Source organism: Canis lupus, chromosome 9 (genome assembly GCF_011100685.1).
Source record: "Canis lupus familiaris isolate Mischka breed German Shepherd chromosome 9, alternate assembly UU_Cfam_GSD_1.0, whole genome shotgun sequence".
Classification (NCBI taxonomy): Eukaryota; Metazoa; Chordata; class Mammalia; order Carnivora; family Canidae; genus Canis; species Canis lupus.
Genome location: NC_049230.1, coordinates 48,028,575 through 48,053,896, shown reverse-complemented (window position 1 = coordinate 48,053,896; position 25,322 = coordinate 48,028,575). Strand labels below are relative to the sequence as shown.

The 25,322-nt window shown below is 49.2% G+C and overlaps 1 protein-coding gene across 5 annotated transcripts in view; it reads left to right on the top strand.

Annotated features, from left to right (window-relative positions):
- EHMT1 (euchromatic histone lysine methyltransferase 1) overlaps nt 1-25,322 on the top strand; it is a 144,445-nt gene that overhangs the window by 105,747 nt on the left and 13,376 nt on the right. For all 5 annotated transcript variants that reach the window (XM_038548583.1, XM_038548584.1, XM_038548585.1 and 2 more), the window contains 8 exons: nt 488-631; nt 1,863-2,089; nt 2,811-2,984; nt 4,169-4,251; nt 5,284-5,390; nt 10,998-11,120; nt 17,972-18,073; nt 19,721-19,825. In XM_038548583.1, the coding sequence (XP_038404511.1) occupies nt 488-631; nt 1,863-2,089; nt 2,811-2,984; nt 4,169-4,251; nt 5,284-5,390; nt 10,998-11,120; nt 17,972-18,073; nt 19,721-19,825 (1,065 nt within the window). The remainder of the gene's footprint in view (nt 1-487; nt 632-1,862; nt 2,090-2,810; nt 2,985-4,168; nt 4,252-5,283; nt 5,391-10,997; nt 11,121-17,971; nt 18,074-19,720; nt 19,826-25,322) is intronic.

Genomic DNA, 25,322 nt, shown 5'->3' with positions numbered 1-25,322 from the left:
TTGGTGGGGGTGAGGGGACATAGCTGGCTGAGCAGTGCTGGGGCAGGGCAGGGGGTCCCCCTCAGGGGTGAGCAGCTGTGGGGGTACACCTGGGCCACACTTAGCCCATTGTCTTTGCCACTTACATGTTGCCCTCTGATGTTTTGCCCTGGTCACCCTGACCACTTGTGTGTTTGTGGATTCGCAGTGAGGTCCAACTGCTGGCCCATGACATCCTTTCTGTATGGCCTGGTGTATGTCCATTTTTCCTCATTTCTGGCCTACACCTCAACTTGCCCAGGATGTTTTCCTTGATTTGCCAAGTTAACCACTTGCTCCTCTGACACTGTGTATGACCACCTGTCAGGCTAACTGTTCTGTTCTGGCAGACGTGCGGATGGAGTCCTGCTTCCCTCTATTCCCAACCTTACATGGAGCCCTCAGACTTGCATCTGCTGGGCCCCTCCCCAACGTCTGTGTCGCTGACCCTGGTCTTGTGTGATTGCAGCTGGGCAGGTGCACCAACAGCGTGGTCAAGCACGAGCTCATGCGCCCGTCCAGCAAGGCGCCACTCCTAGTGCTGTGTGAAGACCACCGGGGCCGGATGGTGAAGCACCAATGCTGTCCCGGCTGTGGCTACTTCTGTACAGCGGTAAGTGCCCAGCCCGCCGTGCAGGTCCCCTGCTAAGCATACTAATGCCAGTGCTTCCTCCCTCCCTCCCTCTGCTGGCTGACAGTTGTGGCAGACACCTTGCAGCAGCTCCTGTCCGGGGGCTCACCTGGAGGCCACCTCCTTTAACACGCTCTTTTTTTTTTGCTCCATGTGAGTCTTCAGTCTCCCGGGGACAGCTGGGACATGTGAGCTGGTGCCCTCAGCTCTCCTCCTCCTGCTCAATGTGTTTGAATGCACCGTGGCCTTGCTCCTGGGCGGGCCTGCCTCGCCTTCTGCTTTGCCTTCATCTCTTGGTTTAGGGTCTTTTTTTGTCACTTACTTCGTTTCACATATACCTGTGCCCATAAGAACATGTGGAGCCTTGCAGTTCACTTGGCCCACAGCTGATCCCCCCACACAGGCTAGGAGCTTCTCTGCAGCATCTGCTCCTGGGATTTCACCCCTGTGTGCCCTTCTTGTCTTCCACATCTTTTTGCTTCTCTGTGTCCAGTGACCCCTAGCTCCTGGCGAGAGCATACTGCTCTCACTGCTTCTTATCCCGCTGGGGCTTTACCTCCTTCGTCCCAGTGAGAACCCTTTTTTGAGGCCATCAGGGGTTTGCTGGACGTGCCCCTCAGTGGTGCTGGGTCATCTCTGCAGAGCATTGTTCGTCCTGACACTTTCTTCCGAGATTCTCTTTCCTGGTTTGTCCTCTGGGGGTCCTTCTTGGGATCTGGTCTTCTGTGCGGTCTCTCTTTGGGTTAGAACAGCCCGAGAGTGAGGCCTTGGCCTCCCAGGGGGTAAGGGGCAGTCAGGTGGCTTCTCCACACTTTACTCTCTCTCTTTAAAACAGCAGTGGGGCAGGGGGTCATCTGGGTGGCTCAGTTAGTTAAGTGTCTGACTCTTGGCTTTAGCTCAGGTCATGATCTCAGGGTCATGGGATCAGATTCTGATCAGGCACTGTACTTAGTGGGAAGCTCTTGCTTTCTCTCTCTCAAATAAGTAAATTAAAAAAGAGAGGGATATAAAAGAAAAGCAGCAGGGGTATGTGTGGACCCACCATGGATGTGGGATATGGTCTTCTGCTTACGTAGCCAGGGACTGGGAGTGCTGGGTGGCCTCAGGGCCTCCGGCCCCATGCCGCTCGCATATAGGTTCAGTGGCGCTTTGTTTCCTTTCATACATGTTAGCCCTAATTTCAAATGATAATTTCTTGTCTTCCTGTTTTCAGGGTAATTTTATGGAGTGTCAGCCTGAGAGCAGCATCTCTCACCGCTTTCACAAAGACTGTGCCTCTCGAGTCAATAATGCCAGCTACTGTCCCCACTGTGGGGAGGAGATCTCTAAGGCCAAAGAGGTGACCATTGCAAAAGCGGACACAACCTCCACCGTGACGCTGGCCCCCGGGCAGGATAAAAATTCCTTGGTGGAAGGCAGGGCTGACACTACCACAGGCAGGTATGTGCCTGGTGCAGCCTCAGTCAGCTGCTCTGGAGATGTGTCTTTAAATGCTGAGCCCTGTATGTGTGTGTGTGCAGGCACAGCCCTGCATCTGTTGCATACGAGTTTACTGTGAAACCTTAGGTTTAGCTGCATGCATACTGCATTATATTTTGATAGCCCTATGAAAATGAAAAAAGATGTTCCTCTTTTAAGGGAAGGGTTCATTTTGGGAATATATAACATAGTAAATATGGCACTGATATAGAGAAAAGTAAAACTTCATTGAAGGCCATTTAAAAGAGCCTTGAATTATATCAAACTAAATACTGACAGAAGGCCAGTTCCTTCTTGTTTTTCTGTGTTAACCCTGCTAATCTATACATGTTGCATACTTTGAATCAGATTTCCAGGAGCATTTCCTTTCCCTGGGGAGAGCAGAGGGTTTGATAGCTCCAGCTGGGAACCTCATTTGCAAAAGCAAACTTGAACAAGGTCCTGTAATCCTTGGAAAAGCCGCCCTTACTTTGAATGTCACTTTTTTCTGGGAATTTACTCCTGAAGTGGACTCTGATGCACGGACTGAACAGAACAAGTCTGAAGCTGTTTTCATGCTCAGAAGAGCAGCATAGCTGGAAGGGTTGGAGGAAATAATTTTCTGTGTTTTCATTGGTTTCCACAAGGAGCAGTTTTTCATGTGGCTAAAATTGAGTGGGTTTTTTGTTTCCTTCCCTTAAAGCACTGCTGGACCCCCGCTGCTGGAAGATGGCAAGCCACAGAGTACAGCTCCCCAGGCAGCCGAGGGCTTCGACCCCACAGGGCCAGCCGGGTTGGGAAAGCCAGCCCCTGGCCTTTCGCAGGGACCAGGGAAGGAGACCTTGGAAAGTGCTCTGATTGCTCTGGACTCAGAAAAGTAAGAACCAGTGTGTGTTTTCAGACGTGGCTCAGGGCCTGACCCTCTGACATCTGCTCATCTGGACATTCCTTCCTTCAGGTTTCTTCTCCCTCTGTGTCAGCCACTGGGCTGTTTGCGCCCGTGTGTCTTTAACTCCCCCAGTGCTTCCAGTATGGCCACAGTGCATTCCCAAGGGTCTGTACCCCGTGTGGCACCCCTGAGGGTCACTGGGCTCCCCTGAAGGGTTAGGGGGTGTTCCTAAGGAGGTCACTGTAGAATGCTTCAGCTTTTTGATTAATGTTGTTCATCCAGGACAATTCATATATTTTTATACTGTTTCAGGAAATTATTACAAATTGTCTATTACATAAGAGCAAAAGGTGACTTCTTTGAAGTTATAGGTGAGGACAGTCCTGGTGAGCCTTTTGTACACATTTCCCCTGGATATTGTTGACCTCTGGCATTGACCTCTGGACATAAGTGCAAATGCTGCTTGGCTGATTCCTCATCTGTGAAATGAAGGGTTGGGTCAGGTGGGAACTCCCAGTGGTGTTGCCCTGTAGGATGGCCCTAGGTCTGTAACCTGTGAGCCAGGCAGGTGCCTTCTTCCAGGGAAGCCCACCAGCCTAGCTCACAGGGCCTCAGGCCAGGCCACACCCTCCCTCGGGGCTGTGTGCCTGTCTGCCGGCAGGGGTGTCTTCGTGGTACTCTTACTTAGGGGAAGCTCAGCGTTGGGACTCATGGCCGAGTTGCCCGTAGCATCCACTCTGTCTCTAGCCTCATCTGAGGCCCTGATGTTATGCTGACTGTTGTGTCCACCAGCCACGCTTACCAGGCCCAGACCGCATCCTGCTGAAGGGGGCGGGCTGGGCCAGGTGTGACAGCACTGCTCCTACCCTCTCGGCCTCCCTTGACCCCATGCTGCAAAGAGATGGATCATTGTTGTCACAGTATGCAGAAACCTCAGGAACCATTCTCCTGTTGTGGGTGAAGAAGATAGTTGCTCGTTTCTGTTGTTTTTTCCTGTGAGATGCCTGAGCCTGATGACTTTGGTGCCCTTGACCCTGAGGCATCCGCAGGTAGATGTCATCTAGGCCTTCCCATCCTACAGAGTGCTTCTGTGCGTGTGTATGTGGTGGCCAGTGAGCTGGGAGCCAGGGTGGGGTACCTGGTGGTCACCACTGTCCGTGCTTTCCCCCCAGACCCAAGAAGCTTCGCTTCCATCCGAAGCAGCTGTACTTCTCCGCCAGGCAAGGGGAGCTGCAGAAGGTGCTGCTCATGCTGGGTAAGCAGCCCGTCACTCCCACTGGGGGTTGGTGCCTGTCGCTGAGGCCCAAGGAGCAGGTAGTCATTTGTTACCTTTTCTCAGGAGGTGGGTCTCATTTTTTTTCCTCTTTATCTATTTCTTATTTCTCTGATCTGCGGCCACTGGTGTTCATCCTGTGCACCATGTTCATACTCTGTTATTCGTGGCAATAGAAATGTTTTTATGAATTTCTCATTTTAAAAGAGGAATTAGGTGTATGATTAAATTAAGAGAAAAGGTAGACTCAGAAAAAGGAAGATGAGTGAGCTGGGGCCAGCTGTGGGTGGAGCAAGATGTGCTACACTCATGCTATGGTTGACATGCCTGCTGGTGCTCTTAGACCCTTCCCAGTTCTGTTCTGGCCAAGGAAGGGGCAGTATTTCGATTCCAAGCTCACAGCTCGAGGCTTTGTTTCTCTGGGCTCAAAGGAGTGATTAAAAATCCCTTTATTTGATAATCAAAGAAAGTGAACGATTTGTTCTAGAAATGTAAGTTATTCAGTGTTGAGCAAAATGGCAGTTTTAATTGCTGAGGCAAGGTGGGGTTGCCTGGCTGCTCTGTGGCTGGTCAGCCAACTATTCGCAGCAGGCCTGCCGGGATCATGTGTACCAAGCCACGTGTGTGCACAGCTGCCCTGTGAGCCTGTTGCCCGTGTACTCAGCAGCTGCCCCTGGCCTGGGGAAGGCTGAGAGTAGGAGTGTTTGAAAATGCAGAAGGGACCCCAGAGAAAATCTGGGAGCCCCTGCATTAAGGGTGGTGAGGGAAGGGGTTTATACTGTGAGGTGATCCCTGGCAGTGGGCCACCTGGTGAATTTTGTGTGAAGCTGGCATGCTTCCTTTTGTGTCTCATCAGTGTGCTTGGAGCCTGGCTTCCCTCTTACCTACACACAGGACAGTATTGTGCAGTGCTGGTTCCCAGTGGTCTGTCCACTCAGGCCTTCATGACCTCTCTGATGTGGTGGGAACCAGAGGCTGCGTCCAAGATAATCAGTGAAACCTATTTGTTTGCAGTTGACGGAATTGACCCCAACTTCAAAATGGAGCACCAGAACAAGCGCTCCCCGCTGCATGCCGCTGCGGAGGCTGGGCACGTGGACATCTGCCACATGCTGATTCAGGTCTGCACTACTCTCCACAGAGCCCTCCACCCACTCTCTCTTGTCTTTGTCGAGTAAAATAACACGAGATTTATAGTCTGAGAGCTAAAAGTCAAACAGCGCATACTGACTCCCAGAGAAAACCCGTTTCTGTTCCTCTATCCCGGCTGTCAGGCCTGCGGCTTCTCTTGGGCGTTTACCAGCGTGTCGGACAATTATGTGCTGCTTATACTGCACTCTTTTGATTTGCTGTCTTTGTTTCCATTTTACATTGGTTTTTAACATCAGGTACTGACTGGGGAGCGTGGGAAGGCTCAGCCCTGGCACGCACCCCATCCTTCCACCAGTCCTCCTCGATTGATGGTGGCTTGTGCTGCTGAGGCAGTGGGGGCCCTGGGGTTGGGCATGCACATCAGTATTCCCACAGCTGGCTGTGGTGCATACCAGAGTGTGCTTCTATTGTCTTTGGCCTCCTGCTGGTTCACTCCTAGCAGGGGGGGGGGGGGCCCAACAGACGGCGCCCTGTCTCCGTGGCACCCGGGAGCCCTGCTGCGCGCTCCCATGCCTCCTCCTCTGGGACACCCCTGCGCAGACCCTGGCCTATGTTGGGTCCACTGTCTGCTGGAGACAGTTTCAGGTGGATCCTTTATGTCTGGATGTTTCAGGAGATGTCCTTGAACCCGTTGGTCTGAAATTTCACCATGATGCAGCGGTCTTTTGAGTCTGGGGTGTGTCCTGTTGACTAAGCATTCATGTGCCTCGTTCTGGGGTTTGTGGGTGCCACCTGGGCCTGTGTTTCTGGGCCCACCCTCCAGAGCCCCTGCTCCCACATTAGGCTGTATGGACTCATTCTCTGGTCTCTGCGTCCTGCTGCGCTCCAGATCTTTCTTTCCCGTTCCTCCCCAGGCAGCGTTCTCGACCTCACCCTGCAGCTCCTCTGGGATGTTGAATCTGTGCTCAGACCTTGAGATTCCCAGTCCTTTCTTGCTCCCTCAAAGTTCCTTTTTTGTACCTCTGTTCTTCTCTTGTTTCTTTGAAGATATTATGGTAATTTTGGAGTTTTATGCTGCTCTGTTCATTTTGGTATCATTTTTAAAGTTTTCTTTCCTCAAATGCCTGATGATTCCTGCTTGTTCATATCTAAAGTACTAAAATGCTGATGGAGGGTGCTGGCCTTGTCTCCATTGGGTGCCCCACAGACACTGCTGTCTGGAGAGGGGTGCATGTGGCTGCCTCCTGCATGTGTCTCTGTGGGAGCCAGGGGTGTCCATGGTGGGGAACCCGAGCTGCTCCCCCCCTCAGCCTGCCTGTGTCTGTGTTGACCCCACGGCTTCTGCTGGCGCGTCCCCGCTCTCCCAGTGTGTTTTCTTACCAATGTTCTGACCGGTGCTGATGGAAGCGATGGCTGTGGGCAGAGCAGGACATGACCCCATTGATGTTTGCATTTGTATCTTAGGAGAGATGCACCATTGGTGTAGATTCCTGGCTCCATCTCATGCCAGAGAGCCCTGCTTGGACGTGTCTTGTTAAGTAGCATGTTGCTAGGTTTTTAAAAAGCTCAGTGTCATCATCTTGGTGTTTTAATAGGAACCTTTAGTCTAGATAATATTTACTGTAATTTTTAGCATTTAAGTGTATTTCTGATGTCATACTGTTGTTTTGATTCTTAGTCTTTTCAAACACGTACATTTTTAAAAATCTCTTTGTTGCCTTCTTTTGGGTTGATATTTGTTTTGTCTCATCCTTTCTCTTTACTCATGTGGAGGTTACATACTCTTTTTTTCTCACCTCCAGAGGTCACTCAGTGGTCTATGTGCAGGTGTCTTAAGACGGACAAGATGAGGGAGCTGCGGATGTTGAGGGAGGGTGGGAGTGCCTCATACTACCTTGGTAGCTTGAGCCATTTTGGAGGGAACCCCCCAGAGGCCTTGGGCGTGAGTTTAAGAGAAGGCTAGTAGGACTTGGGGTGGCTGAGAAGGTTGCTCAGAGTGGTCACGCACCAGTCGGTTCTTGGCGGTGATGGTGGTAGGCAGCTGATCCAATGGAGGAGGAGCTCACTGGAGAGAAGTCAGGGGCAGCTGGCATGGCCATCAAGGCAGTGACCATGAGTGCTGGTTAGTGCTCTGAAGGAGAGGACGGGGGGCAGCACTCCAGTGGGATGCCCTCCTGTCTCCGTTCTGAGCCGCCGCAGAAGGCATGGATATGGTTTGTGCTTCTGCAAGGGTGGCCCGGAGGCCCAGTGCTGTGTGGAATGGTGGCAGGGCAGGGTCGCCCTTGATGGTCCTGTGTGCTGTGTGGGGTTGGGGTGGGGGCTGCCCAGGCCTCTCCTCAGCTCACACACCAGTGTGGGGGCTTCGTGGGAGACATTTCCCTGGACTTGGAATTCTAGGTTGCTGGTTGTTTTCTCTCACTTCATTTAAGGCATGGTTCCACTGCCTTCTGACTTCTGTGCGTTCTTTTGAGAAGTTTGCTTGTTACTCTTGAAACGATCTATTTTCTCTTTGGCCTTTTTTTTTTTTTTTTTTTTTTAAACATTAAAGCGTGTATATGTAAGATGCATACAGGAGAGTCCTTAAGGTATAAGTATTCTGTTAATAAATGTCCCTAAGTGGTTCCCACCTCACCCTGGGTCAGGACACAGCCCTGCCCACCCTCCCGGAGGGGCGGCTCTCCAGGCTCTTACCTGAGAGCCCATCTCTACATCTCTCCGGTTTGACCACCGTACAAGCACTTTCAAATCATGAGACTTACCTGTGTCTGCCTTTATGTTCATTGAGTCACACAGTAAGAATTCTAGTGTGTCTGCTTTGGTCCCAGTCCTGCCCCTGCCACCCCCAAGTCAGTCACTGTCAGGGAGAGTTGAGGCTGCAGGAGCTCTGTGTCTTAAACTGCAGAATAAAATGTTATCTCCTGTGGAAAACTCTTTCTAGTGTTGTTCTCTGAGACCCTCTGCACTGACCTGATGTTGGGTGGCCCGGGCTGCTCACTCCCTGAGCTGGGAGCCTGTGATTTTGTGTATTTTCCTCCTTCTAGGACCTGAGCTGCTTTCCTGAGATTCCCCAGGAAAGAGGTGGAGTGGGTTTTCTAGTTTGTCCCAAATCCAGGGGTATTGTTTCTTGGCAGTTCCGCTTTGCTGGGGTGTCTCTCACCCCACACCGTCCACTGGGTGGGCTCTGGTTCTACGGCCTCTCTCCAGCCCCAGAGCAGCACTGAAGCTGCCGACTGCTGTTGCAAGCTCGCAGCCTTCTGTGTTCCTGTGCTGTCAGGGCTGGGGAGTGCTCCCTCACAGCCAGCATCACCTGTGAAAAGCAGTTTTGAGATCTTTCCATCCTGTTTGATTTTCTTCCTGAGGTCTCACTGAAAACAGCTCTTACTTCATTTGGGGCCCAGCCCACTGTGGTGTGGCATGCCCTGCCGCATGTTGCTGTTTGAGTTTTTTTTTTTTTTTTTTTTTAATTTTTTATTTATTTATTTATGATAGTCACACAGAGAGAGAGAGAGAGAGAGGCAGAGACACAGGCAGAGGGAGAAGCAGGCTCCATGCACCAGGAGCCCGACGTGGGACTCGACCCCGGGTCTCCAGGATCGCGCCCTGGGCCAAAGGCAGGCGCCAAACCGCTGCGCCACCCAGGGATCCCCTGTTTGAGTTTAATTGACAAATGGCAGGAAGTATGTGCTGCTGAGGCACTGAGCTGTATTCCCTGTGCTCAGAGCTGTGCTGATCACGGGTGAACATCTAGCTCCAGGATGGCATCCCAGCCACTGGTCACTCACAGCAGCTGCCTCATCCTGGATCCAGGCACATGTCCCCCCTGACGGGTCACCTCCATCTGCTCCCCAACTCTCGAGTGCCCATTGTCCTGTCCTCCTTGTGTGTTACTGCTGGGTCTGAGCTCGCCATCCACCTGCTGAACTTCTAAACGGCTACGTCATGAGCCTTTGAGGGGTTTTCTAACAGAGGAAGGTGTGCTCTAATCATCACAGAGCCTGGAGGGGAGGGACAGAGCCACACCTGTTGCACAGATCTCTGAGCCTGGGGACCTGCCATGGACTGCACATACCTCACGAGCTGCATGCACACACCTTGCTTATCCACACAGGGTCTTGCACACACTGCACGGTCACGCAGGGAGGTTTTGGGGAAGGTGTGGGGGTTGGGGCCTGCCTGGTGTGTGGCCTGGAGTCTCTCCAAAGTTCATCCTGCTTTTCCCGTAAGACCCACTTCCCTGTTCTCACCATTGTCTCTGGTGGGAATCCTATCAGTCAGTGGGAATTCCCCAGTCAGGGAAACCTGGTTTAATGTCTTCTTTGTATTCTCCTTCCATCTCAGGGTTCTTGGGGATTCTTTGGTTTTGTCTCTCGGTCTTCCCTACCTTCTCCTGGTGATGATCATTTTCTTCTGGGCCAACTTTTGTGGTGTTAGTTCTGATTGTCTGTGTGTCCCTGGGAGGACCTCTGAGTTCTTGTGTGGAGCTGGTCACTTGTTGCCCTTGATTTTGGATGAGCACCCTGGAAGTCAGTCGTGGATCTTCAGACCTGTCCCTGGGAGTCAGGGCCTGGTCCTCTGACCCCTGACCTTGCGTTGGTGCCTGATCTTCAACTCTGTCTGTGGCCCCCAGCCCCATCCTGCCCTCTGGAATTTGCCAGAAGTCTCATTCAGGGTTCCCTGAACTACCTCAGTCCCATGGTTTCCCCATGCAACACTCTAGGTCTATTTAAAAATATTGTAACTCATTTTGTTGTTACTTTTGTTTTTAATTGTAGATAGTAAGATTTTCCCAGTATTTATTTTATAAAGTAAATGCTAGCTTTTGGTACATCGGTCTAAGGAACTAGACAGTTTTTCCCCCATGGGAAAGGGTTTTTAAATTGTGAGGGAGCTGATTTGCTTACAGCACACAACACATTTTAACGTTGGAGGCTACTTAAGTTTCACACATACTGGAGTTTATCTCTGTGTCTTTTCTGGACCACTAGCTTTCCAAGTACATACTTTGTTGGAAGAATTAGAAGTTGCTTCAAAATTCTTAGTACTGGAAATCAGCTTAAAACAGCCAGAAAAAAGAGGTCAGTGAGTCAGGGTGTCCTTTGGTCACTGTAGACCAGGTCACTGCCCATCTGCTGGCTCTTGCAGAGCAGCCCCCACATTCCTCCATATCACTTTTCATTTCTTTTTTCTTAAAGATTTTATTTATTTATTCATGAGAATACATACAGAGAGAGAGAGAGAGAGAGAGGCAGAGACACAGGTAGAGGGAGAAGCAGGCTCCATTTAGGGAGCCTGACATGGGACTCTATCCCCAGTCTCCAGGATCACGCCCTGGGCTAAAGGTGGCGCTAAACCGCTGAGCCACCCGGGCTGCCCTCACTTCTCATTTCTTAAAGTTATTGTCACTAACGTGCTGTAAACATTTTCTGTCAAGAAATGCTCGTGTTGAACTGAAGGTTTGACAGTAGTAGAGCAGTCATGTCTTTGAATTTGGTTCTGAAGACTCCGTTACAGTTACTAGAAATGATTTTAGCTCATGAGATCTTTCTGCTTGCAAGTGTTGGGAGCATCTGAATGCCGGGCGGGGGCTGCAGCAGGAGCGCTCTACCTACACACCTGAACTGTCCTGGTTTCACTAGGCGGGCGCTAATATCGACACCTGCTCAGAAGACCAGAGAACCCCACTGATGGAAGCAGCAGAGAACAACCATCTAGATGCAGTGAAGTACCTCATCAAGGCCGGGGCCCTCGTGGATCCAAAGGTACGCTCCCTGCTCAAAATCACACCCCTGGTTTGTATAGAAATTTCTCAGAAAGATAAACAGGGACCACTTCCTTGTTGAAGTGTCTTCAAGAATTGGTAGCCATCAAACATCCATCTCTTTGTCAGGAAGGAGCTCTTAGTTCACCTTGCCTGGTTACTGGTTTATGTGAGAAAATTCTAGTGAACTTGATCCTCTGTGCCTCACAATAGACAAAGGGACGAATAAGCTTGCTGTGCAGAGGTCTGTAGCTTCCTTCATTTTTTATACTTTTCCTCTTCTGACTTCCACTTGGAGCAATTAGCACCCCCCCAAAGCTTCCAAATTGGGAAAGAAAAAGTAAAATCTCTGTTCATAAAAATGGCATGATTTTATATGTAGAAAACCCTAAGGAATATACACAAAAATCTGGAACTAATAAATGCATATAGAAAAATTATAAGATATAGAATCAATACAGAAATATCAGTTGTATTTCTGTACACTTGAGATGAGGTATCCAAAAAGGAAATTAAGGAAACAATTCCAGTTATAATAGCCTCAGAAAAAGGACAGGCCAGGTGGCTCAGCAGTTTAGTGCCACCTTCAGCCCAGGGCCTGATCCTGGGGTCCCAGGATTGAGTCCTGTGTCGGGCTCCCTGCATGGAGCCTGCTTCTCCCTCTGCCTGTGTCTCTGCCTCTCTCTCTCTCTCTCTCTCTCTCTCTCTGTGTCTCTCAGGAATAAATAAATAAAATCTTAAAAAATAAAAAGCATCAAAAAGAGTACAATATTAGGAATAAACTGGACCAAGGAGATGAAAGACTTACACAGTGAAAATCACAGAACATTGCTGAAAGAGATGAAGGAAGACCTAAGTACATGGAAACATGTCCCGCGTTCATCGACCAGAAGACTGATCATCATCGAACTGCGAGCACCATCTGGGGTGAACCCCAGAGTCTGTGCAATCCCTGTCAGAATCCCACGGCTGTTGTGTACAGATAGAGGAAAACCAGTCCCGAGAGGCCTCCAGATCTCAGGAGACCCTGAACAGCCAGACGATCTTGCAGAAGAACAAAGCTGAGGCCTCGAACTCCTTGACTTCAGAACCGACCACAGAGCTCCAGGAATCCACACAGCACGGTGCTGACGTAAAGACAGACATACAGATGATGGATAGAATGGCCCAGAAACAAACCCTCATGGATATACCGTGGTTTCTGGGGATGCCAGGACCATTCAGGGGGAAGAAAGGGAAGTCTTTTTAACAAATGGTGCTGGGAAAATGGGATCTCCACATGGAAAAGAAATGTTTTGGGCCCTTAATTTACATCATATTTAGATAATAACTCAGAATGGATCAAAGACCTAAATTTAAGACCTACAACCATAAATCTCTTAGAAGAAAAGATAGAGGAACATCTTCATGATATTCATTGGGTCTAAGCAATGACGTCTTGGATAAAACAGTAAAAGCACAGATAATAAAATAGATAAATGTCTTCAAAAATAAAAACTTTCATGTGTCAGGGCACCTGGGTGGCTCAGTCGATTAAGCGTCTGCCTTTGGCTCAAGTCATGATCCTGGAGTCCCAGGATCAATCCTGCATCAGGCTCCCTGCTTCACCCTCTGCCCCTCCCCTACTTGTGCTTTCTCTCTCTCTCACTCACACTATCAAATGAATAAAATCTTAAAAAAAAAACAACTTTCCTGTGTCAAAGGACAGTATCTAATAATGAAGAGACAACCCACGGAATGGGAGCAATAGTCATAAATCCTAATGGCAGATTCCTTTCTAGAATATATAAAGAACTCCTACCACTAAGTAGCAAAAATCCAACGCAATTCAAAAGTGGGCAAAAACTTGGAGTAGCCATTTCTCCAGAGAAAAGTAAGTGGCCAATTAGCACATAAAAAAATGCTCAGCATCACCAGTTATCAGGAAAATGCAAATCAAAACCACAGTGAGATGTCACCTCACGTCCCTTGGGGCAGCAGTTGTCTAGGAAAGGGAGATAAGTGCTGGCAAAGATATGGAGAAATTGGAACCCTCATGCATTGCTGGTGGGAATGTCAAATGATGCAGCTTCTGTGAAGACAGTTTGATTATTCCTCAGAAAGTTAAACATAGAACTACCACGTGATCCAGCAATTCCCATCCTGGGTATTTACCCAAAGAAGCTGAAAACAGGGCCATGAATGGTCTTTGCTCCCCCACGTTCTCATCAGCATTGTCCACAAAGCAGGAAGGTGGAAACAGTCCAAGTGTCCACCCACAGAGGGATGGATTAGCCAAAAGTGGTCTGTGTGCATCATGGGCGTCCCTCAACCTTAAACGAGAAGGAAGTCCCCAGCACAGGTGATGTGCTGAGTGAGACAGGCCGTCCCAAAAGGACACATCCTGTAGGATCCACCTGTGTGAGGACCCAGAGTCAAACTGAGAGACTGGAAGTAGGTTAAAGGTTATGGGGACAGCGGGTATCCCTCTTTGTGGGCACCCAGCTTCCATGTAGGATTGGGGTGGTGAGGGCTGCATGGCAGTGCAAATGGGATCACTGCCACCAGATCAGACACAATCTCACATTACGTACAGGTGTGCATAAGTAGCCACAATAAGAACATGAATGTGATATTGTCATCTTCCACATTAATACGTATTTTTCTAATAAAAAATTTATACTGTTCATAGTAACTTACCAACTTTTTTCTATCAAATTATCATTTTTTCTGTTATGAAATACTATTTTATAACATTATTATAAATGTTATAATATTTATATATATATAAATGTATTTCAGGTGGGTATTTCATGATGCGTTGGTATCCCTTTTAGTCAGATTGGCTTATTGGTCAATATTTATGTTTTCAATTTTTTTTTTTCAATTTTTTTTTAAGATTTATTTTCAGAGAGAGATCATGCGAGCATGTGAGCAGGGGGAGGGACAGAGGGAAAGAATCTTAAACAGACTCCTCAGTGAATGAAGAGCCCAGCATGAGGCTTGATCCCTTGACCTCAAGATCACGACCTGAGCTGAAACCAAGAGTCAGACAATTGGCGGAGCCACTTAGGTGCCCTTATGTTTTCAGTTTTCATTCTACACAGTGCTTCAATTAACATTTTTTTTAGCCAAGTTTTTGCACATGTCTGGTTTCTTTAGGACATATTTCTCAGTGTGGAATTGTTAGATTAAAATATATAATCATTTTTAAGGGTTTTTATATTTCTTTCTGAAGTCACCAAGTGTCAAGCACTCTTCCATCTGCTCTCACCCGTGGTGACTATGGCAGGTTTTATTTATTTATTTATTTATTTATTTATTTATTTATTTATTTATTTATTTATCTATCTATCTATCTATCTATCTATCTATCTATCTATTTGTTTGTTTATTTATTTATTTATTTTAAAGATTTTATTTATTCATGACAGACACACAGAGAGTGAGACAGAGGCAGAGACAAAGGCAGAGGGAGAACAGGCTCCATGCAGGGAGCCCGATCGATGTGGGACTCAATCCTGGGACTCAATCCTGGGAGTCCAGGATCATGCCCTGGGCTGAAGGCAGGTGCTAAACTGCAGCCACCCAGGGATCCCTATGACAGGTTTTTAAAAAATATTAACAGTTTGATGTGCAAAAATGGTTACCTATTTATTTGTCCTTTTACTATTTAATCAGCTTGTCTTAAAAACACTTCTTGGTATATAGTTATTTATATGTTGTATGAATATTTTTTCAAACTTTAGTCTTTGCTTTTTTTCTTTTCTTTTTTGCAATCTGGAAACCTTTATTATTGTGTAAATATCTATAGATAACTATCACTCCTCTCTATTATCATGGGCGGGCGAGTCCCGTATTTACCCTGTTCTCTGCTGGGGCACAGATTTCCAGCCTCATCACAGGAGTCAGTGCCCAAGATAAACAGAGACAAGAAGGTTAGTGTTCAGGGATTTACAGAAGCAGCTGGAACCTGCAGACAAAGGACCCAAGAAGTATCAGTAGGTCACGGGGAGCAGACATCTGGAGGGGATGGCTCATGGATGAGCTTAGCTGTAGATGGGTACAGTAGAAGAAAGTGGTCACTGAAATGGAAGACTGGTCATTAAGATTAGTCTGAAAAACAGGTTGTAGGACAGTTTCCAGCTGACATGTAATTGGAGTTCCCAGAAAGAGGGGAGGAAGAATCTGATAGAAAAAAATACTGGAAAAATGGTCACAAGCTTCCCAGATTTGGTAAGAAAGAATCTGTAGATCTAAGAAACTGAGCAAACCTCAGACTAGATAAATATTAAAGAATTACCACACACGCATTGTGGTTGGACTATTGAACTGAAAACAAAATCTTAGAAGCAGCCAAAAAACAGCACATGATACGTAGGTTAACAACATTACAAAACAATCACCAACTTCTCATCTGAAACAATGGAGAAAGAAAACAAAATTATCAGCCTAGAAGGCTGCATTCAGTAAAAGTAACCCTCAAAGAATAATTGTGGAATAAAATACTTCCAGGTGAACAAAAGCTGGTGGGATTTATCAGTACCTTGGCATAACAGAGGTGTGAAAGCTGCCTGAAAGTCAGCCCAGGAACACTGCGTAGGAAGAGCTGCTGTTTTCTTTAAATTTCCTGAAAGACAAAGGCTGTTTAAAGCAGAAATACCTTTACGAGGTGGAGTTCCTGCCAATTTAGAAGTAAAATGTGGCACCAACAGCACTGGCAGGAGCCATTGAATGGAATCCTGCTGTGGGAGGATCAATCTGAGCAGACTGATGGACTGATGACGGGAGTATCATCATCTCCAGAGAAGGTACAAAAAAAATCATTGAAGAGAAATACAGCTCTAAGGGAAGTTCAGGAAGATCTAGTAGAGGAAGTGAAGTGGAATACGAAGCAGTGTTTCTATAACTACAGGCAGGAAAAGAGACTGAAAACCCGAGTGGAAGAAGAGCCCTGCCCTTTCCAGGGGGACAGCATGCCTGAGGACTGAGCACGCCTGAAGCCGCCGTATGCTGCAGGTGTTCACGTCAGTGGTCACACAGGTGGATGGGAAAAGGGTGGAGAACATGCATCATGCAAGTGGTGAACTTTTAGAAGAGGTAAGGTCATCTTTGTGGTTCTAGCATAGGGAGAGATTTCTTCAGTAAGACACAGAAAGTACAGAAGTGATTGATAAAGTCAGGTGCATTGGAATGAAGAGTTTATGGTTAACAAGATGTCACAGCGTTCAGAGGCAGGCTACACACTGCTAGAAGATACTGTGATATACTGGCAAGTGGTTAAGGAAGCCCCACAAACAAAAGAGCTCAAAAGAAAAATGGGCAAAGAATGAACAGCCCGCCCCTGCTGAGGCAGCAGACACAGAGAAGGTGCTCAGCCTTTTGAAAACCACCCTGAGACACCACTGTGTGGCCCCTGGATTTAGTGGGGTGCCCCTGCCCCCAGGAGGAAGTCCTTCTCCTCAGCTCTGGGATGCGTGCACGGGCGAAGGTTCTGCGGTACTCAGTTCACCTCCGAAGAGCATAAAGTAAGACAGCTGGGAGCACTGGAAAATAAGGCAGGCCCTTACACCAGCAGCCATACATTCTTGTATTTATCATACAATTAACATTTTAAACACCAGTAATACAGAGTTAAAGTGTGTGGGTTTTCTTGAGAAAAACAGGTTTGCTGACTAACTTCAGACTTGGTAAGAAATATGTTAAACAGTGTGTGAAAATCTCAGATTACTGCTCAGAGAGTCAGAAGCAGGGAAGCAGAATGAATAAGGAAATGTGGTCAGTACAGACAGTAGCGGGGGGTGGGGGGAAGCAAAGAGAGACCTGCAAGGGGAACGCAGTGGAAGTGTGTCCGACTGCGTGTGATGCAGGCCCTCAGGTTGGCCTGGACCACACATGGTCCCCCGGCCCTCTGAGTCTGTCCTGGAACTTTCCGGGTCTGACTTCCTCCATGGACAGTGGCTGTTGTTTTTGAGGTACTTTAATTAATGAGATATATTTAGTGTGCTTGAGGAAGTCGAGCTAGGAGCTAATGGGGAGATGTGCCAGCAGGCACAGGAGGCAGGATGCAGGCAGGATGCAGGCAGGCAGCCGTGGTGCGTGTTGAACTGCAGGGCAAACTGCCCCGTTCTGGGCCCCTGCTCTTTTTGCCATTTATTGTTTCTAATTCTGTGGCTTATGGACAACGATGACTGGATCCCTAGCACTGGTCTAGACGTTCATTGGCGACCCATACCTCATAGAGGCCCTAATGGGCAGGTGGCCCTCTTGTCACGTGAGCAGTGCAGGGGTTCTTTTGGAGCAGAGGGACAGGACGCTGCACCTGGCCATGTCAAGAAGCCCAGGTATGCCTCAACCTGCCTGGACCATGGGGGAAGGAAGGGACATGCGGCTGACACGATGTACCTCCAGGTATGAAAGATGAGGACTCCTTGCCACCTGAGGCCTTGCCCCATTGGTGTTAGGGGCTTGGAGTCTATAGCCCAATGTGTGGGGCTTGGGCCTCAGTTGTGCGACCTTTGAAAAAAAATTCCACTCTTCTCTGCCTGGGTTATCATTCTATTTTTTTTTTTAATTTTTATTTATTTATGATAGAGAGAGAGAGAGAGAGAGAGGCAGAGACACAGGCAGAGGGAGAAGCAGGCTCCATGCACTGGGAGCCCGACGTGGGACTCGATCCCGGGTCTCCAGGATCACGCCCTGGGCCAAAGGCAGGCGCCAAACTGCTGCGCCACCCAGGGATCCCCTGGGTTATCATTCTAGAAGGCACATTCCTCATGTGGGGAATAAAAGGCCACCATGTTCACGTGTTCAGGCCGTGGCACACTGTAAGTTGTGTGATTTCTCTGGCTCTAAATGGCATTTATGTTGCAGGATGCAGAGGGCTCCACCTGTTTGCACCTCGCTGCCAAGAAAGGCCACTATGATGTAGTTCAGTATCTGCTTTCCAATGGACAGATGGACGTCAACTGTCAGGTAAGCCACAACCTCTATGTAGACACTCCACTGGCCGACTGGTTCCTGACCCTTCTTCTCTGTAGGAGTGCTGGCCTCCTGCCTGTTGTCTGCAGCTCCCTTGCAAGGCCTTGGGAGGCCTGGCCTTCATGACTCTGGCTGCTGCCTCCCCTTGCTGACCGCTGGCTACTCTGAGAGCTCCCACCTATAATGGTCTCTGCACTGCTGCCTGGCCAGGGACTTGGCTCGGGGCATCTGCCTGGGCTACCTCAGCCTCCAGGTCTCGGGCCGCATGTGACCCCCTGAGTGGGGTCCCTGACCACCTGTGTGCCAGGTGCCCTCCCTCCCGTGGCACTGTTGTCCTTCCTAGGGGCACCTAGGAGTCACCCCGGCATGAGGAGGCCTCATATGCATCTAGTGGGTGACTCAGGAGAGCAGATGAGAGGGCTCCCCTCCCACTCGCTGGGACACAGACTCCTCCACTCCCTGGTGACTCTCTGGGCCTAGGACGACGTTCTTGGCCCATATGTTCTACCCCTCCCACCCCCCTTCAGTCTGGCTGCTGCTTCCAACTCAGCGCTCTGGGAGCCACCCTGGCAGAGACCCTCCTCAGTGGCCTAGAAAGGCAGTTCCCTGCCATGTGCCCCTGCTCTCACAGGGTCTGCACGCTCATGCTAGACCCTTTCTCCATTTCATCTTCTGTCTCCCATTACTTTGAGTCTTAGGCGTTTCTTCACCTGGCCTGGGCTGGGCCGGCTCAGCTCTCTGAGGCGGGCTTGTCCCTGCTCTGCCCCCAGTGCCCAGGTGATGTCCACAGCAAGCCTGCAGGGGCCACCCCACTGTAGTCACAGAGACTGCATGTCTCCCAGAGAGAGGTGTTGGCAGGGGGTATAGGAAGTTGTTTGAGAGTTGTTGGGGAAGGTTGCGCTTTCTGCCACCAGACCATGAGTTGGCAACGTGATACTCATTTTCTAAAGAGCTGCCTTTCTCCTGGTTTGAATAAAACTTTCCACAACCACTGAGTAAGGAGACAGGCCTGAGTTTGTGGAGTGGAAGAAAGCCAGCTTGTCAGAACCATGACAGACCCTGTGTATGGGGTTGGCCTGGGCAGGTGTTCTACTTCCTGCCCTTCAGGAAGAAGCAGGAGCTATGCATGGTCTCCATCAGTCTCCTGGGTGTGGACATCTGTCTGTCTGCAGTTCTTGGCAGCTGCTCTTGCTTCAGGCTTGGGGCTTATCTGTATCCCTGAGGCCTGTGCGTCCCACCAGCCAGACTTCTGGTCTGTAAGAGATGGTCTGGTCAGCAGCATTTCTTGGTCCTCACATGATCCAAGCAGGTGCGCTCTGGGGTACCAAGGGTGGTCCTGGCAGTGCCTGCCCACCGGTCTGGAGAGGACTGAAGTCACCTGGTGGGTCCATCCGTCCCCCTTACAACAGAGGATCTAATTCCATCTTGCACTCATGGAGATGCCCCGAGCTGGGTTTCCTCATACACCACATGGGGACTGAAACTGGCTCCCATCTCTTGGAGCCGTCGTAGAACTCTTTAGTGAAATCATGCTTCATGCTACTTGTCTGTAGGAACTATAATGGATTTTGGTGTATTTTTGGTGTGTGTTTTTTTTTTTTTTTTTTGGTTTTTTTTTGTTCTGTTTGTTTTTGAAATTAGGATGATGGCGGCTGGACGCCCATGATTTGGGCCACTGAGTATAAGCACGTGGAGCTGGTGAAGCTGCTGCTGTCCAAGGGGTCTGACATCAACATCCGCGACAACGTGAGTCTCTCTGGCTGTTGCTGGTCCTAAGCTCCACCCAGGGAAGTGGGTCTTGGAGGAGGACGGAGGGCTCAGGGTGTGCAGAGTTAACAGTTGCAGCTCTGCCCTCATGTTCTGTGTTTTCAGTGGCCCCTGGACCCATTGTGGTTCCCTGGGATTGTTTTGTGTGTTGGCCAATTGCTGGGTGTAGATTGAAGGGAAATCTACCTGCCCCGTGGGTGGTACCTGCCTTTTTAGAGGCACATCTGGACTGTGATCGTGTCACTGACTGCCATGTCTGTGATCGAGACCACAGAGCCCAGGGCACACCCCACACCTGGGCAAGTAGAGGTGTGGGCACTAACTTGTCCTGCTTTTGCTGTCTGGGAAGGAAAGAAAGGGACCTACCATGTGCTCAGACCAGGACAACTAAGGTGCTTGTGTTGATGGCTAGTTTTGTGAGACAAATTTGTTCTTAGAAAAGTGTTTTGGGGGATCCCTGGGTGGCGCAGCAGTTTGGCACCTGCCTTTGGCCCAGGGCGCGATCCTGGAGACCCGGAATCGAATCCCACGTCGGGCTCCCGGTGCATGGAGCCTGCTTCTCCCTCTGCCTGTGTCTCTGCCTCTCTCTCTCTCTCCCTGTGTGACTATCATAAATTAAAAAAGAAAAGTGTTTTGGGGCCAAGGTCAGAAGACTCACCAATCCCTCTGGGAGTAATACTCCAGCCTGTGTATCAGACAGCAGGTGACTCTCGTTAATTTAAAAGGGTGTTTCTGGGGATCCCTGGGTGGCGCAGTGGTTTAGCGCCTGCCTTTGGCCCAGGGCGCGATCCTGGAGACCGGGATCGAATCCCACGTCAGGCTCCCGGTGCATGGAGCCTGCTTCTCCCTCTGCCTGTGTCTCTGCCTCTCTCTCTCTCTCTGGGACTATCATAAATAAATAAAAATTAAAAAAAATAAAAATAAAATAAATAAATAAATAAAAGGGTGTTTCTGGGAAGGTCTTTGAGGACCTGCCCAGGAACAAGGCAGAGGGGCAGGGGTCCCAGGGTGGACAGACACAGTGTGCCCTTGCAGAGCCCTGTCTGCTGAGTCACCAAAAGCTGTAAATGGAAAATGTAGCTACAAACTCATTAAACTGATAATGGAATAAAAAAGGCAGTTGACAGTAAGACATTTCTCAAGCACGCCATTCAGTATCGTGGGAGTCAGTGTACCCAGGATGGGGAGCAAATGGTGAGTCTTGGTTCTGAGCCCCTGAGTGGGACAGGACTGTCCAGATCCCCGCTGCAAATATCACTTGGTCACTTACTGTTGCTGCTCGGCGTTGGGACCTTTCCCTGCATCTGTGAGCAGTTCCTGCCCTGAACCCAGGAATAGCAGCATGCAGGCCGGCATCTGGACTTGTGGCTCAGGCGTGGAATATTTCCATTAACGTCCCCAGAGCCAATGTCAGTACGATGACACTGCCCTGCAAGAGGCTAGAGGCGCCAGGTCAGCTGTGGTCGGGGGAGAGGGAAGCAGTATGATGAGGTCCAGCATGGCTGTGGCAGGGGGATGATCTGCCCTGCTGACCCTTCCTGGCATGTCAGGAGCAGCCTCCTTCAGGAGGAGTGGTTGTCGCAACTGCAACCCTGTGTCCTTGGTGGGTAGGTGTCCTCTCATGCAGCTGTCAGGTCAGGAGCATATGGGTACGTGGGCAACACCCAGCCTCACAGAGTCCAATGGGTGTCAGCACTGGTACTGGTCGTGGTCCTCAGGAAACAAGAGAGTTGATTAAATTGCATGTTTGTTCCTATGACCAAGCAGCTGTATAATTTCACCTTATATTGTGACACCTTTTATTGGTGTGAAGTGGGAGACTGCACTATTGAAAGTGTACAGTTAGAGGAGTGTTAACCCCAGATACCGTCACCTCGTCAAGACTGGTCATGACACTCACTCTCAAGTTTCCTCCTGCTGCTTCATAGCCTCCACCCACAGCTCTGCTTTCTGTTTGTGAGGTTGGTTTTCCATAGCTGGATCCTTGCAGTGTGGATGTTGCTCAGACGGCATCAGCCTGGGAGTCACTATTGCTCATTTGTCCTTCACCTGGTCGTGGATTTTGGCTTTTCTGGGTCCTGGCTCTCGCCCACGGCTGCTGTGGACACTCAGGCATGTGTCTTCACGTGGGCACATGTTGTCATTTCTCTCCCATGAAACCTGGGTCACCTAAGGAGGCTGCACAGCTTCCAGAGTGGCTGTGCCTAAGAGTCATATCTGAGGGCGGCTCCTTCACACCCTCCCCAGCACTTACTCTGGCCAGTCTTTGTGTTCTTTGTGGGCCGGGCGGTTTCCGGTGTGTGTGTGTGTGTATCTGTTCAGATCTTTTGCTCATTTTTATCAGATCATTTTTTCTTATTCTTCATTTTGAAAGTTGCTGTATTTTCTGTATGCAAGTTCTCTATATCAGATGTTTTACTAGCCCTAACAATTGTTTTTGAGAAGCAGATGCTTTTTAATACTGAAAAAGTCCAGTTTATTAGTTATTTTCTACCTGTGGATCATGTGTTTGGTGTTGTCTTTAAGAAATCATTGCCTGACCCAAGATCCCAAAGACATTCTCCTGTGTTTTCTTATAGTGATTGTTTTGCATGAGGATGTCTAGACATTCCAGCCCATCTGTCTAAAAGCCGTCCCTTCTCCACAGAACTGACTCTGCCCCTTTGTGCACATGTGTGCGGCTCTGTCCGCTGTGCCATGGCCCACATGCATCTGCCCCTGTGCCTGTGCTTGCGCTCTCAGTGAGGACAGAGTGCTGTGTGCTTGCCCAGGCCTCATGCTGTTGCTCTGAGTTGTGGGGATACCACAATACGTTGTCACATCGTTTCCACTGTCGTGATCTTTTGGAAACACTGTAGTGAGGAAAGTCTCAAGTCTCAGCACCTGCTGCCACCACTTTCTTTGCTCCTTATTCACTTACTTAGGTCCTTCAGTGCAGGGTCACTTTTCTTCTACACATCAGACTTGTTTGTTGCGTCCTGGGGCGCTGGACTGCCCCTGATGAGTGCCTGCAGATTCCTTATCTTGCCTTCACTTTTTTTGGGAGGTATTTTGCTGGGTGTGCACTTTGGTCAACAGCTTCTTTCAGTACTTCATGCACACAGCCTCCCTGTTGTCCTCACTGACGTGTTTCCCACAGGGAATTCTCGGTGGCACCTTGTCCTTATTTCTAGATACAGTGCATCTGCTTTTTTTTGGCAATTTTAGGATTTTCTTTTTGTCACTAGATTTTAACAGTTGAATTATGATGCACCTTGTGTCACTCGCGCATGTGTCGCACGTGTGAGGTCACGGCTTGTGAAGCGTGAGTCAGTGATGTTAGGGTTAGGATGTCAGGTACAGACCCCTGCCCTCATTCCTCCCCAGAGTGTTTCTGCCTGGCCCCCTTCACAGGGGCCACTCGCTCTGTAATTTTCAGGTGGCTGGAAGGTGTTCCCAGCTCAGTGATGCTCTTTTCATTTTTCTTTCTTTTTTTTTTTTTATTTATTTATTTATGATAGTCACAGAGAGAGAAAGAGAGGCAGAGACACAGGCAGTGTGAAGCAGGCTCCATGCACCGGGAGCCCGACGTGGGAATCGATCCTGGGTCTCCAGGATCGCGCCCTAGGCCAAAGGCAGGCGCCAAACCGCTGCGCCACCCAGGGATCCCTCTTTTCATTTTTCTCAATCATGTTTTTCACTCTGGATCACAATTTAGCTGGTTTTACAGCTGCTTTGCTGGTCTTAATAACAATTTTGCTGTGTCTTCAAGCTCAGTAATTTTTTTCTTTATAGCCTGTAACGGTGTTAGTCTCATCCAGTGTGTTTCTGTCAGACATCGTGCTTGTCAGCTCCGGAAGTTTTGTTTGCAACCTTATGTTGGTGCCAGACATTTTGGTTTTACCGAGCTGTGAATTTCTGTATTTTCCTGGAAAAGTCTTAAGCTTTGTTCTGGGTGCAGCAAAGTGGCTTGGAAATAGTCTGTTTTGGGTTTTGCTTTCTAGGTTTGTTAGGTGAGCTCAAGCAGGTCTCAGCTCTTTATGCTTCAGCTTTGGAGGTGTGTCTTGGAGGTCCAGGATGGGAATGTCTGATCTCCAGAGGCCTCTTCCCAGCCTTACCCCTGTTTTGTGAACCCCAGCTGCCTTAGCCACTGGCTCTCACTTCCTACCTTTGAACTTCTGGTCTCTCCCTGTGCTGAGGCTGGATCTCAGGACAGTGAGTGGACAGACCCAGGCCGTATTTGTTTCTACTTTCAGGGATGTAGCCCTTCATTGCCTGGTGTCCAGTGTCTTGAAAACCATTGTTTCACACATTTTTTTTTGGAGGGGGCAGATTTTATTTACTTGACAGAGAGCATAAGCAGGGGGAAGGGCAAAGGAAAAGGGAGAAACAGACTCTCCACTGAGCAGGGAGCCCGACGCAGAGCTCCATCCCAGGACTCGGAGATCATGACCTGAGCCAAGGGCAGATGCTTCACCGATTGAGCCCCTCAGGCTCCCCTATTTCACATATTTTGACTATTTGGCTCTTTCAGGCAGGAGGGTAAATCCAGATGGTCCCTCTGGCCTGGTCTCTGCTAGAACCAAAGTGCTGTCTGTCACTTCAGATGTGTGGGTCAGGCCTTTTGTAACCCAGCAGGCAGATGTCAGCTAGTCTGGGACTGCATTCCTCTGCTAGGAGGAGCCTAGGTGGACACAGACAGTCTTAGCATGTGATTCTGGTTATAATATAATAGGTCCTTCTGATGAAGGAATGAAAAAAGAGGCCCCTCAGGAAACCACCTTTTGTTCTGGAGCTTGCAAATGTATGGAAGATGGAAAGATGAGAGGGATAGCAGGCATCCCAGTGCAGCGTCCAGTAAAGGAAGCTCCAGGCAGATCCATGCTTTTCAGAAAATACTGAGGCTGACAGGAGCCCATGTGAAGCCTGTGCTAGGGGCTAGACACTGTTTGTGAACAGACAGGACCACATGGTTTGACTTATCTCTTTCCTCAAGTTCATTGGGCCGCAAGCATTGGATGCACTCCGATTGTCCTCAATCACTGGAGCGTTCCAGGGGGTTCTGTGGGTGGGAAGGGGGCAGGATTGAGGCATTCAGAGTCACATAGCCGGCATATGGGTTCCATGGGGACTGATGTGGGCGCAGCTGGGCACGCAGTGCATGGGGCTCTGCTGGTGGGGGGGCCAGAGTGGGCAGCCAGGCTTGATTTCAGTGGTGGCTCCTGTGAGGTACTGGGACTTCAGCACCCTCTCTGCCAGGAGAGCAGGAAGTGCTTCCAGGGCCACAAATTTGCACCTCTAAGCGCTTAAGCCTCGAGAGCATTTAAGCCCTGAGAGCATGTCAGGAAAAGAAAGGGCTAAAGTATTCAGTGCCTGAGTCCACAGGAAGACGGGAACCACCTGAAGGTCATGACCATGAGCTAGTGGCCTGCGCTGCAGGGGTGGGGTCAGAGCAGCTTTCATATTTGTCCCCAGGGTGGTTGCTTCACGGCTATGT